This window comes from Takifugu flavidus, chromosome 12 (genome assembly GCF_003711565.1).
Source record: "Takifugu flavidus isolate HTHZ2018 chromosome 12, ASM371156v2, whole genome shotgun sequence".
Taxonomy (NCBI): Eukaryota; Metazoa; Chordata; class Actinopteri; order Tetraodontiformes; family Tetraodontidae; genus Takifugu; species Takifugu flavidus.
In genome coordinates this window covers 8,260,827-8,288,356 of record NC_079531.1, presented here as the reverse complement: position 1 = coordinate 8,288,356, position 27,530 = coordinate 8,260,827, and the positions used below count along the sequence as shown (strand labels likewise).

The 27,530-nt window shown below is 43.8% G+C and overlaps 1 protein-coding gene across 8 annotated transcripts in view; it reads right to left on the bottom strand.

Annotated features, from left to right (window-relative positions):
• grik4 (glutamate receptor, ionotropic, kainate 4) overlaps nucleotides 1–27,530 on the bottom strand; it is a 170,317-nt gene that overhangs the window by 67,652 nt on the left and 75,135 nt on the right. For all 8 annotated transcript variants that reach the window (XR_008953001.1, XM_057049638.1, XM_057049637.1 and 5 more), the window contains 3 exons: nucleotides 20,515–20,648; nucleotides 3,935–4,099; nucleotides 2,838–2,935 (listed from right to left, as the gene is read on the bottom strand). Coding sequence is in view for 7 of the 8 variants with exons in the window: in XM_057049638.1 (XP_056905618.1) it covers nucleotides 2,838–2,935; nucleotides 3,935–4,099; nucleotides 20,515–20,596 (345 nt within the window). In the remaining variant the exon portion in view is untranslated. The remainder of the gene's footprint in view (nucleotides 1–2,837; nucleotides 2,936–3,934; nucleotides 4,100–20,514; nucleotides 20,649–27,530) is intronic.

The window sequence follows — 27,530 nt, the reverse complement described above, 5'->3', positions numbered from 1 at the left end:
GTTTATTTGGACTTTTGTGGTCTTGTGCTGTTTTTTGCATGCCACAGAGGTTTGTGACTCCTTCGGTGTTGTTACCTGCAAGTTTTTAATAAAGTCATTTATTAAAACTGTCAGGAGCTACTGTGTTGCGAGTGGATCCCACAACACCTGTGTCACGGCGAGGTCGTATATCAGCGGGACCACGATAGATGTCACTGACAAAGCTGGAGTTTTTTATGACCCATTGATGCCGTCTTCTTTTCTATAAGGCTATTTGTACTTTTTTTTCTCGATTTGTTGTGAAAAACAGAAATAAACCAACTGTCCTCTCAGGTTAGCCTGCAAACTTAAAACTTCTCAGGTTCTGGCTATATTTTGACAAGTGAGAAATACGTCCAGTCCCATTTAACTCAACACTGTCCAGAAAACAGTTGCTTTAAAAGCCAATGTTGCAGGAAAAAATAGTTCAAATAAACAGTCCAGATGGAAACGCTGCTGTCGAATGGATTCGCTGTTGAAATGCAGCTTTACACTTACCTTGCAGCAAAGAATTAACTCTGTAGAGCAAACACAGTGAAACTAAACCCTTAGTGTAACATGTTTACTGAAGCATGTTTGACCTTTAGCATGAGTCGGGAAACCCAGCTCAGTAATTAGTCAGACGCTGATACCTGAGATTTAAATCAGCTGTTAGCTGCTGTGGTGAGAGGCAGGTCATCTCTCTCTCCCCTGAGACTCTGTTGCAGGTGAAGTAATTAACATTTCCTCGTTATTGTCGGAGAAGTTTTGTGGCCCTTTCTAAGCGCTGCTGTAAATCATACGACACAAAGGGCTCCCAGTTCCAAGATGCGTGGCTATTCAGTCCAAAATTAATTCATATTTTGTTTATTTATGCACTTAAGTCCATACAACTTAATTAAGGTGTATTGTTATGGTCTTCCAGTGATTTTTGCATTCAAATTTAGAATGAACTCTGATTAAAATACACTACTGTTACAGCCTGCAGGAGTGCGGTAAAACATATGCAAAAACAACTACTGTAAATGTCTCTAAACTCCATAAGCTTCCAAATTTTTTTGTTTGTTTTGCATGGTGGAAAAATTATATATATATATACATACACACGGTGATTTTAGATGTACTCTTAGTTACAAACATTCAGTTAACCATTCTCTCTTTTTATGCTTTTCCAACACAACCTTTAATCCTCGAACAATTCTCAAACAATTCAAGAAACATCTTGTTGAAATGATGCTTAATTCACCTCTGTGCTAATTCTAATCCTGCATTACTTCCTCATTATTGCCTGGAGTCACCTCACAATGTGTATAATCCAAAATTTTGCATCTCCCCTCACTTTATTGCAATAAAGGTAGCTTTCATATGCACGGTCTGTCAGCTGTCCATCAACCCACGCTGGTTTCCTCCCAACAAAAAAAAAAAACACAAGGAAATTTCGATAGGCCCATTTTCATATCACAGCTAATATTTAAGGATGTCATCCCTTCCTTTGAGCCCCTGCTCACTTTATCATGGTTATGTATCTCTGAATAACTCAAATGTGTCATTTTCCTCCCTGTGTGAAATCTTTGATATTCACATGCTGGTATTATAACAGCCGGGGTTTCATCCCTGTCGATTCCTCCTGAGACTTTTAGCAGCAGGAGCCATGAAGTGTCTACAAGTCTAACAGACAGACTTCTCATTATTCTTTTAGAGGATATTACAGAGACCGCGAAGCTAATGGGATGTCTGTTAATAATCATACTGAGCAACTTCTGGCTTCCCTGTTGACTGAAGCCAATTATGGTGAAAATCAACTTGCCGAGCTGAAATAAAATAACATTTACATTTATTGTAGATAATTTACATTTTCTACATTGTATTCCCAAGTCAATCATACAACACAGGCTAAACTATAATCACGTTGACTATAAGTACTGGGGAAAAAATCTATATGTAAAACTGACAGAACTAACAAGAGAATTAAAAACATGACCTTTCTGATTGAGGTTTTTGGTTTGGAAAAGGTTCGACAGGCTGATAACAGCTGCGTCTGCTGTAGTCAACACTGGTCTGCACCTCCACCCATGGGTACGTGTTGTAGGTAGTGACTAAAAGGATGAGATCACAAAAAGATTCCTACAGGGGTTCCTGTGCAGGGCTTGTTGCTACCTCCTTGGTGAGGGTAGGGAGATGTGGGAGTGGGTAACGATACAGCTATTGTTCCTCCACACTGGCAGGCGACAGCTCAGATGGTTCGAACACCTGGATGCTCCCTGGATTTGTGTTTCCTAAATGTAAAGGTTTTTTGAAGAAATTCCAGTGGTGAGGAGGATCTGGACTGCCCTGCTGGGATGTTGTCCTCTGTGATAGAGATTTAAATAATTGGCTGAAGATGAATAAAACTGAGGGCCCCAAAAAGTTTTTGTTTTTTTTGCATTTTGGAAATGCAGTGGAGAAAAGAAATACAAATAAATAAATTCTTCTGCCTTTGCACAGCAAAGAATCAGTCCTTGGTGTCAGACAATGATGCCAAGGGCTTCTCCATTGCACTTTTCTTGGTCCTGGTTTCTCCAGGACAATGAGTCGCCTCGGTGTGACAGGGTTGCTCCGAGCTAATGATAGGAAATAAAATGCCCAGCAGTGCTTTGATTTGAGAAGGAATGGAACGGAGGGAATGTCTTTGTTGGGGCATTTCATCATTTTTACTAACAAGACATAAACATACGTGGCACATCTCCGGCCCCCCTCAGAAAAAACGCGGCTAACAAGGAGCATTGTCGCCACCTCTGGAGTCATGAAGGCGCGGCTTCACACGGGCGATGGGCCTAAAAGTCAGCTGGTCAAACACTCACCTCTTTCTCTCCGCAGATATTGCTGATGATGGAGTTTGAAGCCGGGCTGGCAGAGGGGCCAAGGACAGCTACCACGCCTTTGGACATGATCTGGCACACTGAGGCAGAAAGAAGAAGGGGTGGGGGGTAGGGTAAGATCAGCATGTGTAGAAATGCAAATATATGTCACACTTTTTAACAATGATCCAGCAGTACTGGCTTCACAGGAGACTCCAGGCCTGAGAAAAAGATCACTAAAAGAATCCTTTAGAAGGGCCCAGAATATGGTCGCTCGGGGGAGTGGCTGATGTTGGAAAAACAGACTTTTGCATGTGAAAACAAAAAGATAGAAATAAAAAAGATAGAAAAATAGTTGGAGACAGAAAAGTATAAAGAGTGACAGACAGCAAAAAAAGGCAGCAGGACAGAAATGACAGGCCGGGATATCTGGAGGCTCAGAATGTTAAATCTTTGGACTGAGCCTGATTAAAATATTCCCAAAAGTCGGTGCGTCACTTCATCCTCATGTACACAACAGCTCAGAGTTCATCTGTCACTTTAAGATCAGATGAATCAGCTAATAATGCCAAAGTTCTCTTCACTGGTAGCACAGTGTCCATTTAGCTGGAGTCTACTGGGAGGGTGGGAAGGTAAAGGTAGTGTGTGATATTTCCATCTAACTGTGACCACTGATCCATCCCTAATCCAATCCCTGTCTGTAATTACACACACAGACACGCACAATAAGCACCCTGGCACCTGACATGCTGTCCGAAAAAGGCCCACTCTGAAACAGGAGGAGGCACATTTAGGAAGCGTTTGGAGTAAACCAGGCAAAGGAGATAAAGCAGCTTCCTGCTGCTGCTCTAAGACGAGTGCCGTTTCCGTGGATTAAGTAACGCCGGTGGAGCGCTTAGGTTTGTAAAACAAGGAACATGTTATTGAAAATCAAACCCGGTGCGTCGTGTTGCATTGTCTTCCTCGGAACAGACACCGCGCTGTATTGATTTCAGATGGTTTCATTCCATTTTTTTTTAATGTGGACAATGGCTGCTGAGCTATGAGACAACAGCCATTTAGAGAAGCACTGTTCAGGAACGATTCTACACATTACTTACTTGTTTCCCCCATCTCATATTCGCTGTCCCTCAGCAGCTCAAAGATATCCACCTCCAGCTTGCCAGTAGTGGAGCGGTTGGTGTTTTTGTTGATGCTTTCTTTGGCTAGTGTGATGGCCAAGCGCTCCCCTCTGTTGCACTCCATTGGGTCATCAAGTATGGCAGCTGGGAAGCAGAGAGAGGTGAAATGGATTGCAGGAAAGGAAAAAAGAAAAGATAAGAAATAATCGTCCCCAATGGTAGCTGCATTATCTGCCCTCCAGAGCCGGAACGTCGCTGTTAATACATTCAAATGCTTTTACATTGGGCATCTGCTCCTGTTCTGAAAGGGTGAGGGCAACATCATGGTAGCTGATCTGCTTAAGAAAAGCTTGGAAGCACTCAATAACACATAAGGCCAGAATGAGGGGGTGGAGGGGGTGCAAGATCTATTTGTTAGTGTCAAAACCAGGCTCACCACTGTCTGCTTTAAATACAGCCCTTGGCGTGCAGAACATAGTAATTAATGCCTGATCAGTTTCTCTTTAAATCCTGACATGCACACGTCACATCTGGATTTCACAGAGGATAATAACTTCTATTAATCACTACATTCACATTTGAAACATACTTTTCTGAACAAATGATTAAACAACAGTCTGGATGCAACAATAAGCGAATTAAAAAGCATCTAAATATAAACCACCAGCTCGTCTGCTCACTAAAATGGCAAAATGCCTCATTTTGCAACAAAAACACGGATTTACAGCGAGAAGATTGCTAACCGGCTGCTGTTCTTTTTCTATATGCTACAACCTGTGGATAAAGGTCAAAGATTAACTATGACTCTGCCCCTAATGAGCATCGGTACTCTCGATGGACAGACGGCTTATCAAAGCAGGGTTTGGATTTCAGAACTGGGACATGTCTGAAGCAGCCTTTCACACCGCGATTCACAGTTGAATAAACAACTCTATCTTGCCAGGATCACACACTCACTCACACACACACACAGACACACACACAGGCTGCAGCCACAGTGAAGCCACATCAAAACTCTTTGCAAAGAAACAAAATAAGCTGATTGATCTCTGCGGCAACATTCGGCTGGATGTTTATGACTGCGGAGGCGCTGCACCGTGCACGATAAGCTGAAGCTCAAATGGACCTTTCTTGTCAACAATCATTTCTAGGATGCGCGGACAAAAAGTCATAACCGTCAAATTCCTTCACGGGCAGGGCTTCACGAGTGGTTAAGGATGGTGATTCAAAATCTACACAGACATGGTGATTCAGATATTTTTGTTCAACTGTTTTCCCAGTTTTCATTCATCGATAGTGTTTATAATTATATAACTGTAATTCCTAAAATAATTCCTAAAATACAGTTGGTGCAAAGAGTTTTGTAAACAAACTGGAGTCACTTAAGAATTCATGTAGGAAGTTCTAGTCTGGTACAATCTGAAGAAAAACAACTTGAGGCGCGAGCTCTGCAGAGCGGAACGGGGATCGGCTCTGGGACGCTGGCAACGCGTGGCCGCACCTTCAGCGCCTTTAACAAGGTTTTAGATTAATATCTAGCACGATATGATACGAGAGCTGTGATGTAGACGCTACTGACAGCTTCATTTACATTGAAAAGGAAATGAAATACTTCTACAAGCTTTCAAGGTAAGACAAAATGCACACATTTAAAATACATATGTGTTGTCCACCTGCACCAAATGAGCTAATCTCTGTGTCTGTGTCTTGTTTGCTGTTGTATTGGCTACTTGTGTGTGCGCAGATCATTTGCAGGCTTTTAAGGTCCACGCGAGGCGGCTGAGCGAGTGAGACACCTCGGCCTGAGAGGAGTGGGTGTCTGGGGATGGTTAGTAGATGTAACCCACAAACACGTAAATGTGATGTTTCAGTCTTGAGGAGGAAAGAGATTCTGCAGAATGTGGACGCCTGCAGAAGGTGGTGGAGGTGAGGAGCAGGTGATGCTTTCACAAACACATGAAGCTCAGGTCACTTCAGATGAAACCCTATACCCCCGGAAACAGAGAATAAAGGGGAGGGTCTCGCAGGACACAGACCAATCCTGGCCAAAACACACAGCTTTGATTATAATGTATACACACATTTCTTCTCTTTGGTATCAACGGATGACGGTGCAGATTAATCCTCCTGATCTGTAACGTCATCTCTAAAATGTTTATCTTTCAAAAGGAAGCAGCCTCTGCAGGTGAAAAAACATTCGAGATGAGGTTGAAGCGATTGTAGCCCATCGCCGTCATCGAGCTAACACGCTTGCGGCGTAAGAGGTTTGATTTTGGTGATGAGCGTGCAGCGTCTTGAAGGGACCCTGGAGAAGTGGCAGTCAAGGGTAAAAAGCTCATTATTCTTTTGAAGGATGTGCAGGCTTCTCTATTAACTCGATGGCTGCATCTCCTTTTCCATCAACCCGAGTGCTAAATGCAGATCAAATGAACTCGCGCTCCAACAACTGTACGCTATAATTAATGGTAATAGTCTCTCTGACTCGCAGGCTTTGTTGGGGGGTTGGGTCCATTACCTTATGAACCAGAGTGGGAAATAGTTCAGACGCACTTGGCCTTTGATCAAATAAATGCATTTCAAATATGTGGACAGTGTGCTTTATTTCAAACCATTCTCACTGCTCCACTCCAGAACGTCTGCTCTTATTCAATTCAATCTATATTTATATGGCACTTTTCATACCCTGGGTAGCACAAAGTGCCTCACAAAGGATAAAAACAACAAAGAGAAACAGGAAAATCAAGGAACAAGAGAATCAAGAAGAAGGACAAGAAAAAACCTGACCCTCCCACCCCCACATACAGTATATGCATACATGAGATATATAAGCACACACACTCATATACACTCACACTCACACACAGATACAGACACACACATGCATACACACACTCAAACACACACACCCACACATACAAACAAGCTGAGACATGGCCGGGCACCGAGACCTGAGGCGAGGGAGACGCCACCTTTGGGGGGGCCAGCCAGGCCGGGCGAGGCCACGGTCCATGACCACAAGGGGTACTACCACAGAGACCACCCCGACCCGGACGGACAGGAGGCTCCACACCAAGGCACAGAGCCCCCTCGCCACCCAGGAGTCATCCCAAGACCATTAAGACATTTAAAAACTAATAAAAGAACCTTAAAATCGATCCTGAAAAGCATGGGTAGCCAATGCAGCGATTCTAAAACCGGTGTGATGTGCTCCCGCCCTCTGGTCCTCGTCAGCACTCGTGCAGCTGAGTTTTGTAATAATTGTAGGTTAGAGATGCTCTTTTTGGGAAGACCAGAGAGCAGGGCATTACAATAATCTAAACGACAAGAGACAAAAGCGTGCATCAGCACCTCCGTGCTGGCCTGAGAGAGAAATGGGCGGACTCTGGCTATATTCTTCAGGTGGTAAAAACCTACCTTTGTTATGTTTTTGATGTGTGGAATAAAACTAAGCTCAGAGTCAAAGATCACACCCAAATTTCTTACAGATTGAGATGGTTTAAAATCCATTAATTTTGGTAAACGTTTCTCTCTCTGACCTTCAGGACAATAACTAAGACCTCTGTTTTGTCAGGTTTGTTTTTGTCTTATTCATTTTCCATGTTCTCACCTTAGTGCAGGACCAGAACCACTAATGCAAAACTTACATTTGCAGATGCTCAGTTATGTAAATCATCAAGAGTCCCCAAATGGCAGAAACTCCCACCAATCCTGAGAAAGATGGCTCACCGTAAACTCCGTTTAGCTCGTATTCAACCAACTAAACAACCATACAGAAAAAAGGGGTCCTTTTATGTCTAAGTGAAGGTGCAGTTGAGGTAAAAGAACGTGTCGGCAGTGAATGATTCCTCTACACAACCTTGTTGACCCTCCCCTGACTGCTGCTGTTGCTGCTGTCCTCCATGTTTGTTGCTGTAAGGCGTCTCCAGATAAACAGGTTCTGATACAGCTCACACTGCTGTTCAGAGTGAGTTTGAGGTTGATATGACATATGAAGGTGGAGAGGTTCCAGTCCACCGTAGCCCCCAGCTAAGAGATACAGCGGAAGGTAACGGATGGACGAGTCACTGAGCTGTTCCCTGCATTCAAAAGAATGATCATATAGGTAAAAGGATCAGAAGATCACGAAAGGGAGATAAAGGATGCCATCTTTGTCCAGGCAGAGCTGTCTGCTGGGCAGATTAATGCTCCCTTTAGCAGCTTTATTAGAGGTCTGTTTATTTTGCTTCAGCTGGCTGATTAGTCCACCTCACCTTGTTCAACAGGGATCGGCTTAGCTTTTCCTCGCCAGCGTGCCAGCACTGATACGGAGCTGTGCACTGGTGCAGGTTTACATCAGCTTTAATGACAGCTTCAGCCACGGGGCCATGATGGACGCGGCCTCGCACCCTTTCAAAACTAAAATTACAAAGGAGCTCATTAGCGGATCAACCTGTCCTGTGGCACTTTCACATAATGTCTGCACCTAGAGTTCTAAAAAGCTAACCTTGCCAAGTTTTCCATCTCTTTTTTCCTTCCCACTAATTCAAACAAAAATGCAGGAGTGTCTGACTGCACAGAGACTCAAGTTATGGGAAAAACCAAGCTTCTTTAAAGCCACTGGGATCTTCCTCCTTTTATTTTGAAGGAACTGAAGAGCCTAATTGTTGCTGATTTCTTCAGTTTTGAAAATGTGCACGACGCACGCAAATCAAAACTAAACTCATTTGGCATCTTCCCAAACATGTTGTACTTTATGAATGCTTTGACATTAATTAGCGGGGACTCTGGGAAAGCTCTTGGCGATGCCAGGTTTTGCCAGCGCCTGTATCTCCTCGAGCTCCTGTGCGCCCCAATACACACAAAAGCCGTACGCGCTCATGTCAGCTGACAAAAATCCTTGGTCGCGCTCGTCTAATTGCCCTTTCGTTCGCTCCGAGCGGCACGGAGGGGAACTATACCATAAGCAATCTGTCTGCTTTCCTGACTGCACTTTAATCAATCTCGTCAGGCAAACCTGTGCAGAGGAGGCATCTAAAGTAATTAGACAAGCTGCTCAGGAAAGACCTGGCGACAAGAAACTGATTTCCTGGTGTCATATAATGTGATTACACACTCTCTCTGTCTCTCTCTCTCTCTCTCTCTCACACACACACACACACACACACACACACACACACACACACACACACACACACACACACAGAATCCCTGCCAGTAAAATCTGTGACAGTTGTTGCATATCAAAGCTGGAGTTTTATCTTTCGTTGCCAATGATGTTAATTAATGAATAATTACAATTTTAAGTGGCACTATTTATAGATTTATTAGATAGATTATAGATATAAATTATAATTAATTTCATAATTAGAATCATTGGATTGGATTTTAATTGGAAAGATTAGAAAGAGGTGAAGGAATCAAAGTTATTTAGCAAGTCTGCAAAGAAAAGCAGGCGGTCTTTCATCTTTGTACCTGGAACTGAGGATAAAGAATGAATGTGAAGTTAAAAACAAAACCTGGTGGTTAATCTTTTCTGTATTCTTGACAAAAACTGACAGACATGAGGGGAATCTGGAGAACAAATCTGCTGATGTTGTGGCGAGCGTGGTCGGGTCAGACCATTACATCACCGAGACATCGGACCAACATGAGCGGCACAGTAATGATGATGGATAAATTGTCCCATTGGATGGATCGCTCACAATACTTCGATACACGAAAAAAGAAAATCTTCCTTTGGCCTGGCCACCTCTTTAGCGGGACCAAAAGGGTGATGATGGTGGAAGTAAAGCGCGTCCTCGGTAAAAAGAAGAAATAAAGAGCTGATGCAGATGATAACACATGATGATAGCATTCAGCTCATTCTGTGACCTCCATGGTCGCACATAACAGGCCCAGTGCACACGTGTGGGCACGTGTGTTACTGTTAGTAGCAGGAGCATCCTGGGAAAAATTGTTTCTGTCACTCTCTGTGTAATCTCTGCAGCACATTAGTTTATTGCCTGACACCACTGCTGAAGAGCAACTTGACAGTTTACCCAGTAAATAATGGCGTGAACCACTGTGATGGCTTATGTTATTGATACACTGCTGCGCTAACATCTGTTTGGATTCTTTTGTTATTCCAAGAACATGTGCCGCTGCATATAATCTGAACTGACTGTATCTGGTGCCCTTTGGGCCGTAGAAAACAGCAACAATATTGTATATTTTACTAGGGTTACAGGTTCAATGTAGGGGGAGACAGAGATTAGACAGTGAGGAGACAAAAATAAACTCTTGGCCATTACTAAAGATTAAATAGACAGCAGGATCCTTGCACTCGTGTCCCCTAAGAAGTCAAAAATGTAATATAATCTGCACATAAGCCATTGACATAACAGTAATGCTGGTCCACCTCTTGATGGTTTAGGTGCAGTCTGGATGAAGAGAATTAAGTCTATAATCTTCAATCAAAAACTAAAGCTGAAATTCAAATGTGAGCCAATTTCTAACTTTAACTATAAAAATAAGACACGGCTCCTTTGGATGCAGTGAAGACAGATGAGTTTTGTGCTCCAGCAGCCATCATAATGTATAGCAGCTACACATCCTGAGAGTCAAACATGCCCATTCACGGCCAAGCGCTCTGACTGAAGACAATTCATGCTCAGATGCTGCTGGAAAACATTTCCGTTGCAGAAACGCGGCTATTTCTGTTATTTCCAAACGTGGTAAAAAACAATGAGCAACGGTTGTCATGGAAAGACAGCGGGGAGTGTAATTACTCCTACCAAGGCTACATTGTCGTGGGTTTGTCACCAGCAGCAGGCGCAGGGGGCATCTACTCTCCCAGAATTGCCACCTCTTGGCAAAGGGTGGGCGCTGCCTCACAGACATCCTGGTTTAATAATGCAGTTTTGAAAAGATTTGTTACCTCAGCACATCTTTTGAGGTTAATTAAAAATGCAGTTAATTACAGAGACTTACAACCAGCCAGCAACCCCACAAGGCACATAAAAACCTCTCTGTTTAAGGGTTTTCTGTGTTCTCAGGTATATTAAAAAGCAGTGAGTACATAAAGGATTAAAATACTGCTGAGACCTCTGAGACTGTAAGAGTCAAATACAACATATTATATTTGTTTATCTGAAAGTCTCCACTTTACTAGTTTTGAGTGCTGATAACTTGATCGATTACAAACACTTAACCTGACCAAAACCCATCAGAGAGAACAAGGATCAAGTAGAGGCAAAGTTTTGAAATAGGAAGGACAGAAATCAGCAGCTTGTCTCCAGTTTAACTTCACTCCTGCATTATTGCGCAGGTGTCAATATTCAAACCCGTCATGTGAGATGAGTAAAACTCACAATCAAAGCCAAACTTATAACCTGTTTCAATCTTCTTAAGAATAAAGGGGCAGAAGAGGAGTGGTGCTGATTGAAAGGAATAGGGGAAGATTTGAAAATGATATAAAATTGGGAATGTGTCACAATTGGTAACAGACGGGTGACGGAGGGGAAGGATGGCGAGATGGCCAAAGTGCTGCCGCCGCATGATGTCTGTGGCACGAGGACGATCTTGCTGAGGAAGAGGAGGAGGATGAGGAAGCGACAGTTATTGTGTTAAAAAAAAAAACCAGTCTGGACACGAGGGATGAGCGTGGATGGACTGGCAGGCGAGCAGACGGACGACTCTGAGGGGAATCGTGGGTCTCTGTTGGTGTGATTACCTGTCTGTCAGCACATCTCCCTTAACAGGTCTGCCATACCAACAGATTTCAACAGATTGAAGGATTTGGGGGGAAAAGACAGTAATGGCCGAGAAAAAAAAAGCTGCCAACTACCGAGAAAAAAGGCCAACACAATCATCATTTTTGAGCCACTTTCAAGGATTTTGGGGGGAAAGATTAGAGCACGACATTACACATCAGAAAGTTAAACTCTTTTAGGTATTTTGACGATGTTACTGCTCGTTTTCTCTGGTTGCCAGCTTGTGACAACCTGGACGTCTACGCACTCAGAGAGAAGAAAATCAGGCTCAAGGCATCAAAGACAAAATGAAACAATGCTAATGCTAAAGCTGCTTCTCTGCAAAATTACCTACAGACACACAAGTTAGCAACACGTTCCAAATGAATAAACTGATTCTTCCTCCTGGCCGTTACTCCCGTATCAGTGACAGCTTTTGATGCAAAAAAATAACAGACAGACAATCATTCCTCCACTCCGAGGGGTTGGGAGCTCCCAGGGGAACCCAGCTGCTTCAAGGGAATGCTACAGGATGAACCAGCACATGAAAAAGTACATTACTAAGCCCGTGCTCAGCCATTTATCTTCCTCTCCTTTGCTCGGTCTTGTTCACTCTCTAATAAGACGGCCTGTATTCATGTGTAGACTCAGAGAAACGGCCACTGCACATGTTGTATTGACTCTTCATTACCATCTTTTCAACGGGACGGGCGGCAGCGTGGCTGAAAATGTGCATTCTGTGACAATCCATCAGGGATAAAAAAAACAAACCCCACAAATATGCCCCCCCCCCCCCCCCCAAGCAGGGTTAACTCCCAGGTCCATCCTGCTTTGTGCTGACAGCTCTTAACATGCCCGTGTACTCCACCCTCGTCACAACTTCTGTCAGCTTCTGCATGATTTGATGTGGTTTTTTTATACATCCGTCAAGACGGGAAAAATTCTTACAATCCTGACAGGAAGTTAACAAAGGGAATCTGATCCAGCCGTTTCATTGAAGATAATTGTTCGGCGCAGAACAATTAAACTTCATATACGCTGCGGTATGAACATGATTAGGTATTGTTTTCAATATCAAAAGGAAGATAAAGGAGAGAGAGAGATTTAATCAGTAAAATCCAATCGTGAATCAGATGCTTTATGTAAGGAGACCAGAGAATAGATATTTACTGTTAAGGCATCAGGCAGTATTCTCCCTCCCCCTCCCTCTCTTGCTCTCTCTGGACTGATGGAGGGAAACTGAAGGGAAATTAAGTCCTTTTTCACATGACTTAGAACTCTTCCTATACAAAGTGTGAGACTATAAATAGAATAGCATGAAGATGTGACTTCGGAGAACCTGTACAGGAGGATGTCCACAGGGAGGAGGAAGAGGAGGAGGAGGAGGAGGAGAAGGAGGAGGAGGAGATGTCATTTGAATGGGGGGGTTGTTGAAAAGGGGCAGAATATATCTGAGGGCACCCACACACTCCTCTAATAAAGCTCCAGGGAGAACAAATGTGGCCTCTGTTCCCCAAAGTTGTATGTGGTGGCACATGTGGATTCCTCTAACCGCCGTGACCACCAGGGAGCCCCCACCTCGTGATTCTGCAGTCACCATAACCCACCATCTTAAAGCTGCTCGTCCACATTGAGGACTGGGCTTCCTTATTGGTAATGATGCTTCCTTTGAAAATGACATCTAAACCTCCTGAAATAGAATTAAAGATGACCTGAATGTGTCATGGGCAGAGCTCTTTGGTCCGTACATAGTAAATAGTCGCGTTTGTGTTTGCGTGTTTGCACTGCTGCCGTGTCTGCTTTAATTTGGCCTTTGTCCATTATATTGTCTTTACCTCGTTAATCCATCAACCCCTTGTGTTTCACTGACCTCAGCCGCGTTTGTCTCTAGCGTTAGTTATTAACTGAGACAGTACGAGACTGGATTATGTTATAACTCTGCTATCAGTAGATCTATTAAAATCCTACATTAGTCTAAACTGCACGAGTCTTTATTGAATCCTCAGAGTCGGTTTTCACTGCTAAACTTTAAACGTGAGTGTCGTAGCGCAGCCATTTAGCTCGCGTCTGTGCTCATACGCGCTATAAATAAACCATATTTTGCCCTACAAGGAACTGTGTTTTCGTTCATCCTATTCCATTATTCATATTTGCAGTCACATTATCCTCCGACCTTCAACTCTAATTTCAACTTCAGTGTTTTCAATAATTATTTTATCGCATCGTGTTTTGCATTTGACCTTTCGAATGAGAATAAATAACGAATCCCCGACAAAATGTTGCTGTCTTTCCCGGCCGGGAAACATATTGAAATTCCACCTGAAAACCATTGATGAGCTAATAAAACATCGCCTAATGTGTCGTTATCACATCTAATGACCCTTTCTGTGGTCAGCCAGCAGACACACACGCCGGTAAATGTCTCTGCTGATTATCCCGTCCCTCTCAGGATTAGCTAAATGTTGAGCAGGCGAGAGAGTGCAAAATATCACAAGAATGCGCGCACAGCCACTAAAGGTGCGCTGGTGCTCTTTGCATGCGTGATGTTTGCTGACACGGCATCGCAAGAAGCCGAGCAAGGACGCGTGAGGCATCTGTTCTGCTCCAAGGGTCATCCGAGGCTGCTGCCGGCGGCGACGGATCGAATGAAGAGCTTCACGACAGATGGGGAAGGAGGCTGCGAGGTCTCGCCGCGCTCTTGATCAAAGAGATGCCGTAATGGCGTCGGACTGGCGGAGTTGCGGGTTGAGGGAGGGGTGGTTCTCCAGCCAAGGGCGAGCGGGACCTCCCCCCATATGTTCATTCCAGTGAGTGAGTGTGGGGATAATTTGGTCACGCAGGTTAAAAAATAAACGGATGGGGTACAAGAAGCCTTTGACACTGAGATTTAGGAGCCAAATCAATGTGCAAATTCACCAGCTGGCCTCAAACTGTGCAGCAGCGCCATCTTAAATCCTGCTGGAAGACGTAGAGCAGCAAGGCTGCCAAGCAGAAGGAGGTGGAACTACTCATCGGACGCTCCATCCTGTTAGAATGTGGATGTGTGCGTCATTTACGTCTTCCAGATACACTGAAGGATAGAACAGAAAGATTTGCTCCGCTCCATTTTTGGTTCCCCATCTGATGAAAACAATCATTTCAAAGGTCTTGTACAAAGGCCTTTTTAATGGGCTTTCTCTGTTCAATCAGAGCCATTATTCCGTCGTAGGAAGATGAATCCTTCCAGCATGCAACATGTAAAACGTGTGTGTGGTTCACATGTAAAAGAGAGAGAGAGAGCACAAGAGTTGGGAGGGCAACATACATTCCCCATAATGGTGTAATAGCAGCACTCTCTTTTTTACCCAAAACAGAGGGATGGAGGAGAAAACCAAACAAATGATACATATTTCATCAATAAGACCGCTGCAATCATGACCCTATTATCATGTAATGTACAAAACACATCAAAGCTTCTGTCTCCTATTGACCTCAGGTGAACAACCTACAGTCGTGAGCATCATAAAGCAAATCTAAAATTTTAAAAATTGATCCACCACCATCAGCAACATGGGAGGGAAAGAGCGTTGAAATACTTGTAAACAAAACACTATTTGCTGCCCCATTAGATGAGACCTGATGCAAACCATCTGAGGTGTTATCAGTGCCACAGAATAACGAGCTGCACATCAGGAAAAGCTAAATGGGGCCAGTTTAAAAAAATCTCCACCGAGAAAAACAGAGACAGAAGGACAGAAGATGCCTGTTGATGCTGAAGTCTGTGTATGCGCATCTACCTGCCGTGATATCCTGTTGCGCTATGCTAATCAAAACCTGGTAAATAAAAGGCATTGCCTCCCAGATGGCTGCCACGATAAGAGAGAAAAGGCAAAGCATTTCTTATGTTCCGTGTTTATATAAATATATATTTAGAAATATATTTTCATGGGATACAGCCAAACACAAGCTGCACATTTGTTTGTGACAAAACACATTTGGTCACTTTGAGGCAAAGGTGTTAGCACAGCAGCGGTGCGAACGTGCTACGAATAAAAACCGTGTTAGGAAGAGGAAGATAAATTACAACACTAAGGTTGTGGCTTGCATCAATCACAAATGATCAAATTACTTCTGCTAATCCCATTTAAAAGCAGTACTCTCTCCACAAATTACTGACCGGTATGGATGAGGAGAGTCTGGATCAGCTACATAAAAATAGCTCCTGTTACTGTCTGTGTCACTGCAAAAGTGAAACAATGAAACAACAGGACGGAATTTCAACTGTAAATTTGTAAAACTGCAACCACACCGATGACCAACCACTGAGCTCTGACTGGCCAATTGAATAAAGCCGCATCATATTACTGAAACCATTTACTGCTCATAGCCGACTATATTTAATGAGCAATCCATACTGCAATTAATTTGACATTTATATTTGAGTTCCGTTTGCAGCAGCAGCAGCCATTTGCCTGCAACAGTGTCACGCTTAATGAACTAAACTTTTCAAAATCTTGGCGCTCTGAGGCATCAATCATCCCCTAACGCTGTTGTTTTTAGCCACTGTGCTTGTAAATACCACACAACAGCCTGTATTTGCTTCCTTAACAATTGAAGCACCAGTGTTTTAGTTTAGACTCTAAACTCTAAACTTAGGGGGATATAGAATAGCATAGCATAGCATGTGGATGACTAGCATGTAGGCAGGCAAAGATGCCATTGATTTAAATTTGGCTTTTCAGTCGGGCTGCATTTGTTTAAGAAGCCACACACACACACACACACACACACCACACACACACACACACACACACACACACATACACACACACACACCGCATGCCTGTGCAGGTATGTTATCAGATTGACTGAATAATTTATGCACTAAGCACAGGAGCAAAGCACTGTGCATAATTGCAGAGTATCACTCCTATCTGCCATTGGTGCCATTAACGTAACGATTAGTCTTTGCACCCGTCCTGGTGACTTGCAGCTTAATCACAAAGTCTCCCTCCATTCAGATGTCAAAGCAGGTTTCAGATTTCTATCTACCTTCTATTCAACAGTTCATATCTACCTCAAAAAAAGATCCCTCAACTTCAGATTTAGTTGCCAAGCTTCTTTTTTTTCCCTTTTTAATATGTCCTCATTACTTCATTACAGGCACCCGAGGAAACAGCCTGAGCAGTTGATGTGACCTGTAGCAAAGACCTTTGAAGGATTGTTGGTTTCGGTACACTCCCAAGGTGCCGTGGACTTCTGTCCGTGACCGCCCACCCCTTTAAAGTGTGTATGACAATTCACTTCTGTGTCCCTAATCAAGGCTCAAGGCCAGGCTGGTAAATACTTTAGTTCTTCATGCCTCCGTTACAGAACATTTAGAGCTTCACATGCCACAAAAGAACTGGATTTTGTTGCTTTCATATCATTTTAGGGGTACTTTTTCCCTGGAATAAACCATAAATTATAAATAAAGGCCTGCTTGTCTAAAACTAGAATACAGAGGCTCAGAGGTTCCGACATGTCAGCATATTTAGACATTTAAATGTACGATGTTCTTAAAACTCATTATGATCTGTTTATCCAGAGTTAGACTTTTTCCAAAAGAGGGAAATTAAACATCAATTCAGCTGCTGGCACAATTCATTAAAGGTGTTTCATGCAGGATTTCAATCCAGAGGAAGTGAAATTTCTATTCAAAGTATATTTTTAAAGTGACACGTGATGTTTCCCTAAAAGCTTTTCACTTGACTGTTCTTCTCAACATGCTAGCCTCCCCGCCACTCCAGTAATGGTGAGTTAAAGGGATTAGACTTTACTCAGGTCAACAGTGACTGAGGGCAAAATAAACCTCAGTGGAGGTACGTGCACATTGATTTATCAATGGTGGGCTTGAATGAGTCACTTTGAGTGATGTGTGCCAGGAAGGACTGTGGCCATTAATAGCATGGTCTGTCTTCAAATGATCTGATTTTTGCCGTTTAAGAGGCTTTCTAACTAAACAATTAAATGAAATTGTGTTTTTTGACATCTGGATGATGTGAGTGGGAATCGATTGACTCCTGTATGTGCTGCTCCTGCACTGCAACGCACGAAACATGCACGGAAAGAAAAAGTTGCTAATTTGCTAGCTCACTATTGACTAGTGTCGTGGTCTGTGAGGTGGAAGGTCAACTGGAAATTGCGGATGTGACAGGACTTTAACCATGAATCATTCCAGTGCGGTCATACTGGGACAAAGACAAGGGTCCAGTTAAACACCTCTCCGTGCAGAAGCAAACCTGGGGATGTGGGATTAGCACACATATCCAGACTTTCTGTTGGTCTGATGATAAACTGTTTGCTCCTGTAAAAGCTGGTGAAAGGCTGGTTGAAGCTGTGCAGCCTCAGCATCAATACTGCAGACAGAGCAGATCCAGCTGCTCCGAGCCCTCTGAGAACCCTCCGACACCTCCCTTCACCGGGGGTGGAAAAGGAGCTGAGATGCAAACTCCGACCTGACTTTCCAACATTCTCCAGTTCCTGCACCTTCCCAACTGGAGGATGCGTTTAAAGGACAGGTCCTGGTGCCGCCCGGACAATTTCATTACAATCACCGTAATAGCCAACATTTTGGCATCTCCCTGGACATTTTATCGACCATATAACATCTGGCGCAGATGTTAATACACCTTGAGACGCCACAGACAATCAGCCACAGCAGCGGAGCAGCTCAGCCTGTCAGGTTCTTTCTCAGCACAGCTCATGAGATCTCCAGTCCCGTAACAGACACGGGAACTAATCAAATCCACAAATAACAGAGCAGAGAGCACTTGAGCATAAATCAGCCAAACAAATTAAGTTTTCTAGCGCCTCTGCTCTACTTGATCCGGTCCCGGGCAGGATTTATAGGCCGCGCCGCAGGAGAGGCATCGGCGATTACGCCGCGTCTTGGTTACGCCGCTGTGAGATAACGGAGTTGATACCATATTATTTATGATGAGAAATGTTTAAGGAGATTGGAGCAACATGAATATTGAACAGCTGATGAGAGATTGTACATTGGACATTTGCGAGCGTCCCCATGTCACTGTCGAGATGAAATAATCCAGATGATTGATTTCCTGTTCAATTTTTAACAATTGTGTTTACATCAGGGAGTAAGATTTGAAGAAATAAATGACCTTTTGACATGCATCCGCCCCCCGTCTTCGCAGAAGAGGAAAAATCAATATATAAATGTTTAGCAATTTGAACCGGATATTACATAAAGAAATCTCACCATTTAATCATCTGTGGGGTTGATGCATGTGTGAATGGAGCTTTTCAGCAGGTCCTACCCTATAGATATTATGAGACAGGTTTTTCCCAGCAAAGCCTCATAGGAAATCTTTAAAGCTCATTTGTCTATTTAATGAGGAAAAAGGAAAACCACATCAGGGGTGATCCTGTCTGCTCGCAGAGATATTACGTGTAGCTCACAACAGATTTTACGTTGCGATCGATATTAATCCTTATGCTGTGGCTCAAGAGGGAACACACGGCTTTCTGAAATGAAATCCAAAGCTGGTTCCTTTCACATGCACGCAGCAGTACATACACACTACTTACTTACAGTGGCATCAACTCTAATTAGTGTTCACCACATTAGGGAATATTGCGCAATATCAGGAAACATTCGGCGGGATTCAGAGACAGAAAACATATGAGAAAAATGTGCACATTAAGTGGAGACAGGAGGCTCTACATTGTCTATAGTCCAACCTCAAAATTCCATCTTTCACTAATAAAACTGAAATAACGTGGATTTTTGTCCACCCTTGAACAAAGCTTGACATTACCGTTTAACACTTACTAAAATGGCCAACCTGGATGGGCTCATTAAAAAATGAAGATTGGAAAAATGTTCAGATGTGCCGCCTTAGATTTGGACGAGCTCATCAACTTTAGCTGGAAGTGTTGGTTTAATACCGGTTGGATCAGGCTTTCATGTATTCCACTAAAGCTAGTTTGTTGTTGACCGTCTTATAGGTCAGGCCATCGTGGACTGAAACCTCAAGCTTCATATGAGGGTGCAAAAAGCAGAAAAACTCATCATTTATGGTCCCTGCCTGGCAGCTCTTTGGAGGGCTTGGAGACAAATCAGGCAATTCACGTACAACCGAAAGCCAGTTTTATGCTAGGATTATACAACTACAGCAGAGGTGAAAACCGGTTCGTCAGTTCACCAGCGTTCAACCTTTTGCTGTCTGCTGGACGGACCTGATTGCAGCAGGTTGTTTTTTTGGCAATGATGCATTTGGAGGCCAGACACAGACATTGTACCAACCAGGTAAGACTCTGGGGATAGCAAGGCTAAAGATCATGTCCTGGAGTGCAAATAGCAAGCAGCAAAATTTGTATGAGTGTGTGTGTGTGTGTGTGTGTGTGTGTGTGGAGACCCACACCTTCTGCTGCAGTAACACACACATTTTCCAGTGCGCTAACAAAGAGGCTAATAGCGTGCACAGATGAAATCAGATGAAAAGGATTAATAGGCAAATGCCTAATGCGTCTATATGAGATGAAAGACTGTCCCCTCTGAAGAAGTTATTTTTGTACCATCAGGTGAAGGAACTGATCGTGAACAGATGCAGATGGTTATTAGCTACAAACACAGGACTTATATAAAGTTACGTATATACAGGATAATAAGTGTAGCAGCCGCTGCATAAACACAGTTCAACAAATGTTCTCTGTAGCAAAGCAGGCAGGAAACTCCAGGTTGACTTCACCATGGCAACCAAAAGCTAATCCGTTTCAGAATGCTAAAAGGGCATTTGTGCCCCAAGTTAGCAAAGTAATGCTGGAAGAATCACGTGCTGTAGGTTTTGTTTCGGCGACAGCCCTTACCTATTCTGAAGGAGAGCGACCCACCGGTGGTGCTTCTCACCAACATGGCTAAGAAGACCAGAAGCACCCAGGCTGTGAGCATCTTCTATGAATCCTCATGGGTCCTGCCCCGGGGATGCCCCTGTCTCAGCCACCTGAAACAAGACAAAAAAAACCATACATTTCATACATTTCAAATTAGTTCTGGTTCAGCGCAAGGGGCAACCTGTTGCAGCAGCTCCGGCTCACCGCTGAGCTCTTTTCATGATTTTAAAGGGGGAATAAGTAGAGGAGAGCTTATGGACTCATCCTCTTGTCCATCGTCATGGGGACTGTAAGATGCACGAACACATGGCGACCAACCAGACACGAGAGGGAGTTTTGGGAAGCTAGCCTAATGTTGTTTACAGAGTTCTGGCTAACTGTGGACTCGGTCGTCGAGTTGGACGGCTCCCAACTTTAAAGGTGGATAGAAAGAAGGAAAGCGATCGAAAGGGGGTGGAGGGGGGCATTACTGTCAAGGAGCAGCTCTACAGTAAGGACATAGAACTGACAGGTGTTAGCAGGACATTCCCCCGCCAACAGTGAGGTTCTCAGCTGCGTGCAGGCTGCAGAAACAGCACCCCAACGCCATGAGACAATAGAACAGTAGTCTTATTCTATGCCACATCTATATCACGTCTCCCTGCTTGGCAGTTCTGACCACAACCTGGTGTTCCTCCTGCCTGTGTACTCAGGCAGCCAGCTGTGACCTGCACGATGAAGAAATGGTCTGTTGAGGACTGCTTCGGCTCGACCGTGTGGGGTGTCTTTGGTGGTGCCCTCAGGGAGGACATTGACAACCTGACCCACACTGTCTCAGACTGTATTAGCTGCTGCGTGGAGACCACAGTACCCACTAGGACAATATGCTGCTTCTCCACCAACAAACTCTCGATTACTCCTGACATAAAGGCCCCGCTGAAGGAGAAGAAGAAGGCTTTTGTGTCAGGGAACACGGAGGACCTGATGACTGAAGAGCACCAGCTGAGGAGGAGGATCGGAGAGGGGAAGAGGTGCTTCAGGAAGTAGCTGGAAGAAGATGCATCACAACAACATCAGGAAGACCAATATGAGGAAGATGAAGGCAAGAAAGGTTCAGATGGCATCAGCTCCAGGCTCCAGATATCCTGCGTGGACCATCTGTTTGGAATTTTCCAGCACCTGAAGGAGCCCAACATCTACAGGGCGGTGCCGCTGACATCTCACCAAGACCCTCATTCGCCTGCTGCTGCCGCTGCAGTTCTCCTGCCGGGGTTGCAGCAGAGTGGAGGACACCATCGTCTTCCTCCAGCACACATTACTCTCTCACCTGGAGAGAGCTGGGAGCACTAGGAGGATCGTGTTCTTTGATTTATCCAGTGCCTTTAACACCATCCAGCTCACCCTGCTGGGAGACAAGCTGGGACCATGGACCACCAACTGAGAGACTGGACCCCAGATTACCCGAGGAACCGACCGCAGTCCGCGAGGGGGAGGGCTTCTTTCCTATTCATCTCCCCGGGCGAAGATTTTCTGTACTCCATCCCAACCTGTCAGCTGCAGAAGCTCTCTGATGATCGCCGGCTCATCGAGGACCCGAGTCAGTGATGGAGGTGGGAGATACAAGGATGCTAGACAAGCTGTCACCTGTACTGGAGCAGCTGTCCCACCCCATCCAGGACACCCTGACAGCACTGGGCTGCTCCTTCAGTGAAAGACGTGTGAAGGAGAGACATCGCGACATAGAGGTGTATTTACTAGTCCATCAATTTGAAACTGCACATCTCCTTTTATCCTGTAACTGTATCTTTTGCCGCTACAACAGATTTTCCCATTGTGGGACAAATAAAGGACTATCTTATCTTGCATGTTCTACTGGAATGGACACAAAGACACCAAAGCTGTGTAGGACACTGTTAAACCTGGACAGAACCAGATGCTAGATTTAGTCACCCCAGAAACCGTCTTTCGCTTCTCCTTTATTGGATTGATTTAAAGATGTTAGCTCGGGCACAACACGGCCTGAGACTGATGCCTGATGCCATTAACAGCTTTAAATACATCTACATGTGCAAAAATATGCCCCAATTTGTAATTAATGTTTTTAGACCAAAGTAATTTTCTAGTCAAATGTCTTTTATAAGAGCAATTAATCAAAACAACAGACGATTGCTTTGGAAAAGGACTATGGACAAGCGAGATTTTGAGTGCGGATTTTCATTGTGCCGTGCTTCTTTTTATTCCTTTTGGCATTCAAAAAGGTGAAACCTTGATTGAGCTGTGGGTGCAGAGATGAATGATAAGCAAGAAACAATTTGCAAGCCTAATTCAAAGAGTAACATCAGTGAGGAAGACGCATTTGGTTCTCCCTTTCTGGACCTAAAACGTGTTCCCATCAATGCAGGTGTACCAGTTTCGCCACTGTTCAAGTGTTGTTTCTTTTTAAACCTTTTTAAAGGCAAAAGGCCAATAAAGCAGGAATGCATTACTGTAAATGGAAAAAATATTACTTCAAAAAGCATCACTAACTGCTAGAAGAGCAACATGATGCCAGTGACGAGTGGCAGCCGGAACAGGCAAGAGAATTTTCCCATTTACTTAAAGTGCAAAAACTCTCCCAGGTCTTTGCTAATTTTTCTTCTTTTTTATCCCAAGTGTCACATTTGTTTCCTCCTGTAAATATGAAAGTTAAACATTGTCTACATGTTTAGAAGAAGAAGATATGAATAATTTAGCTGCTGTATTTGTTGCAGCAGTTTAAAGAGACCATGTTATGGCCTTTGTGACATTAGCAAACAGTTTTATTAGAATTTATTTCATAAAAGGGACATTGACTTGTGCACACTAAAGCCATTTCACCTGAGTGACATTCTCACCTCTGCCACGGTCTCCCGTTTTTGTTGTGCTGTAACCTCACTGTGATATGAGAAAAATTGATTTGGGGGTTTATCAATGCAGCATTGGAGATCCTTGGACTGGCAGAATGTGTTAAAGGCTTTGGCTGTTATGCGCATGAATTACAGACCAATTTTTGAAGCAGAATAATGCAGCGGTTTTACCGCTGGTAAGATCATTTCTTATGCGACCAAGTGTCTAAGCGCCAAGGTGTCACAGCTGGAGAAAAGGTCCTGTACCCTTGTACAAGGATAAAATCACAATGTAAAGTTGGTAAAACTGTGTATTTCTTCACATTCAAAAGTCTAAAAAAGAGATGTGAAGCTTGTGGAGGCGTTATTCGGATCTCAAGATGTGTCTTGACCTGTAAGTTGAAAAATCCATCTCAGGTCTTTCGGTTGAACTCAAAATAATGAAACCTGTCAGAATGTTAATAACTGTAGCTTCCACTTCGCCTCCATCTGCAGTAAAACAAATATAACATCTAAAATATAAGGCACCATTAAAAAAAAAGATTCTTCCCTCCACATAAAAAATAAAGACTAAAAAATAAAATAAAATATAAAAAGAACTGTTGACCAATTAGTCAAGTCCAGCGTGTTTAAAGCACCAAAACGCTTGTATATAGCTTGTAAGAAGTGATTATATAAAGTACAATGCATAAAAGCGTAGAAATCTGGAAACTGAACCTACTCAGGTGATCAACAAAGATCAGGTTCCTAAGACGGTGCAGTGGCCAAGACTCAGATGACTCACTTATCGCTGCCAAAATCTCCATCTGTGATATCAGGACGAGATAAATGTGTCTGGAAGGTCAACGAAGCCAAGCAGCCAAGTCACCTGACCAAAGAAAGCAACAAGACAGGAAGGCTCCTCAAATCACAATGATGGGAGCCTTCAGTGGAACTGTACACTAAGAGAAAGAAAGGAGGTTGGCAGGACCAGAGCTATTATGCTGGATGAAACGACCAAGATGTGAGAGGACATCAGGAAGAACCTGCTAAGTAGGGGAAAGGGGGAGAAAGAAGATCGAGGAAGACAGCCCAGAGGCACTAATGATGGCTGCACAAGAACAGGCACTCATCAGAAGATCAATACAGGCTGGGGTCCACCACCCCACACTGCCCTTGAGAGAGTCACACACGTTAGAGCCAGGTGTGATACGCAGGCACGCACGGCAAACACGCGGCGCTATAATCAAGTAGATGGCCTCGCTGGCACCGTGGACAGGGATTCCTCAAAATCAGGTGGAGAACAGACCGGCTTAGGTCGTGTTGGTCTACCAGACAGTGGTAGCTAAACAAAAGAAAAAGGCAGCAAGTACAAAGGGATGAATCAGGCGCTCGCAGCAGCACACTGGAGGCAAACAGGACGAGTGAGAGCGGCGTCGCTGCTGTGTAGAGAACCTCCGGTGACTGTTCCCGAGCATCGGCGATCCCCAACAGCCTTTCATCAGAAGGAAAAGACAGCAGAGATTACCTCTCCTGTGTGTTGGCATGAATAGGTGGACTTTTCGTCGACTCATACCAATCACGTTTTCAGTCATTCCGCCCGAAAAAGCTGAGGATTGTGGGACGGAAAAGCCAGATATTGTGTATATCCTTTTGTTTCTTTGCCTACAAACCGGCTCAGGTGCTGAGATGGAATCAGGTGACAATGGTGCGACGCCAGCTTTTCCAAACAAGGCTTTAGCAACTCGGAGAATTCCTGGACGATACGGCCTACGGTTACTTTTCTGTTACTGCGATAAAAATATGGTTAACAAATAAAAACAAAAACAGAGCAGAAAACTCCCAGAAACACAGCGTTAGCCATTTTTTGCAACACAGGCATTGAGGGAAAATGACTAAAAAAGATTCAAAGCATGATTAAAGTTACATGAATGTTATTAGAGCATTATTTGGTGGAAAGTTATGATATATGAAAAGAATACATGTGGTCAATTTTGAAGTGTTTTACAAGGGATATGATCCTGGGATCTGCCCAGTAAAGCAGCTCCTGCGTCACAAAGGCGCGACCCACATGTAAACAGTGACCTCCGTCAGCACAACCAGACTCAATCATGACTCATGAACCTGTATAATCCTCATTTAAATCCCTGTAAAATCAAATCATAAATGCTGGGGCATTCTTTGTGCCTCACCCCATTGCCTTCTATGGCCTGGGCACAATCTGTTGTGAGAAATACAGGTGCCATTTCTGTCGGGTCAACGGGTCAAGACATCGATCGTATGGATAAAAGCACATGTCAAAGTGCACCTAAAATGTGCTCATGAAGGAAGAATGCTCACATCTCCAGTTTGGTGTGACAATCAAGACCATAATGTCACCTGGGTTCTGTCAGCAGTTTGAGATGAGCAGATTGAAACAAGAGACGGGGCATGATAGGCAGACGGATGCCTGACTGGCCCGTCAGCGCCACAGTTGACGCAATGTAAATATCAAAACTGCCAATCAAACATCCGACAATGTGTAGTTCAATCGCAAATGAACCATTAAAACTGACAGTTTGAAGCGGCTGTGAGTCAAACGCATAATGAGACCATACATTTGCATATATTCATGTCCTGTTGAATTGGGAGTCTCAGCACTGGCACAAAAGCAACTTGTAGATGGAAATTCACCATGTGTGACCCATGTTCAAGGAGGCTGGAGAGACGGGCGCAAGTTGCAGAGCATTGTGTGTTCTTCTGGTCAATATTTGCCCCTTTAAAAACAATGAACTTAGCAAAAGAAATGAACTATCAGCACACAGAGTTTGGAAGACCTGGACTGTAGCAGCCGGCCAATCAGCGACACCTCCCAGATATAAATCAGCACATTATTAACACTCAGGTGATGACTGGAAATTAAATCAGAGCAGATGACACACTCTCCCACTCAATTATTAAGATGTCATTTGAGTTTCAGAATCCTTTTTTTAGCTGTACATGCTGGGGGGTTCCGTCTGCATCAGAGAGCAGACTGGTGTGTTTTTGCCTCCCCACCAATGCGACTCACAAGAGCTGAGCCAGAGAGAACGATTGTGACGCACGGGTACAGATTAACATCTCCATTAACTAAATGCAGAGGTAGGCTCTGCTGTGGATCCTTATTGGTGTTTAGCTAGCAGGACATTAAGTTTCACCTTTTCTCTGTGCAGTGTTGGATACAACTTCACTGAATACCAGCCTGGTCATGCTCCAGATTTCTTCCTGTTAGAAGGCCACCTTTCTTTCTTGCTCTGGGTTTGTTTAAAGCACCTAGAGGCCATCCTAGTGTAACATCTGCTGTGTGAAAAAAAGTCGAATTGAACAATGTCCCTCTGTTGTTCTGCCTGTCACCCGACGTACTGGCTTTATTCAAAAAGCAGCTAAACTGGGAAGTCACATGTTTATGAATGAAAATAAGTATTAAGTGGATGTAGTGGATGAAAGAGTAGACCGTCCACTGCACGAACACACTCTTTCCATTACTGAGTGGAGCTCAGCTCGGGAGCCATTCCAGTATATTAGGGAGGGGAGGGGAAGGGAAGGGAGGGCGAAAAGGCTTATTCATGAGAGCTTCTAGCTCATTAAAATTCAACACTGGTGCAAAATGAAGATGGGATGCAGTTTAATCACCGCAGTGGTAGAATTCAAATTCCCATTAATTGATGATCGGAGATATTCAAATTTCCCATTGAAAAGTCTCTGCTTTTGTTATCGCCTCTCATAAATAACCAAGTGTCAAAGAGAACACAACCTCCAGACCTCAGAGACACTGCTCAAGTCCGTCTGCTTGGACATATTACTGCAGCCCTGACACCTGCACACTCGCTATGTCAGAATGGATGTAAAATGTTTCACACAGGCTTCAGAGCCACTTGTATGTCTCTCACCCAGATGGATTATGGGTAGGGAGCGTGGTTTGGTAGGGTTAGTCTTTGCTACTTAGTGTTGAGTAAAGACTGAAAAATGAAAAAAGTAGAAATCTTCTCCAAACCTTGCGTGTGATTTTTTTGGTCTTGTGATTTTCCAGTGTGTGTCGTATCAGGTCTGATTTAGAACCATTTCTCTTCCCAGAATCTCTGCACTCAAACTGAAATTACAGGCCTCCTGATACAGATTTGTTTGCTCTTCCAATTTTGCAGATTCTTTAGG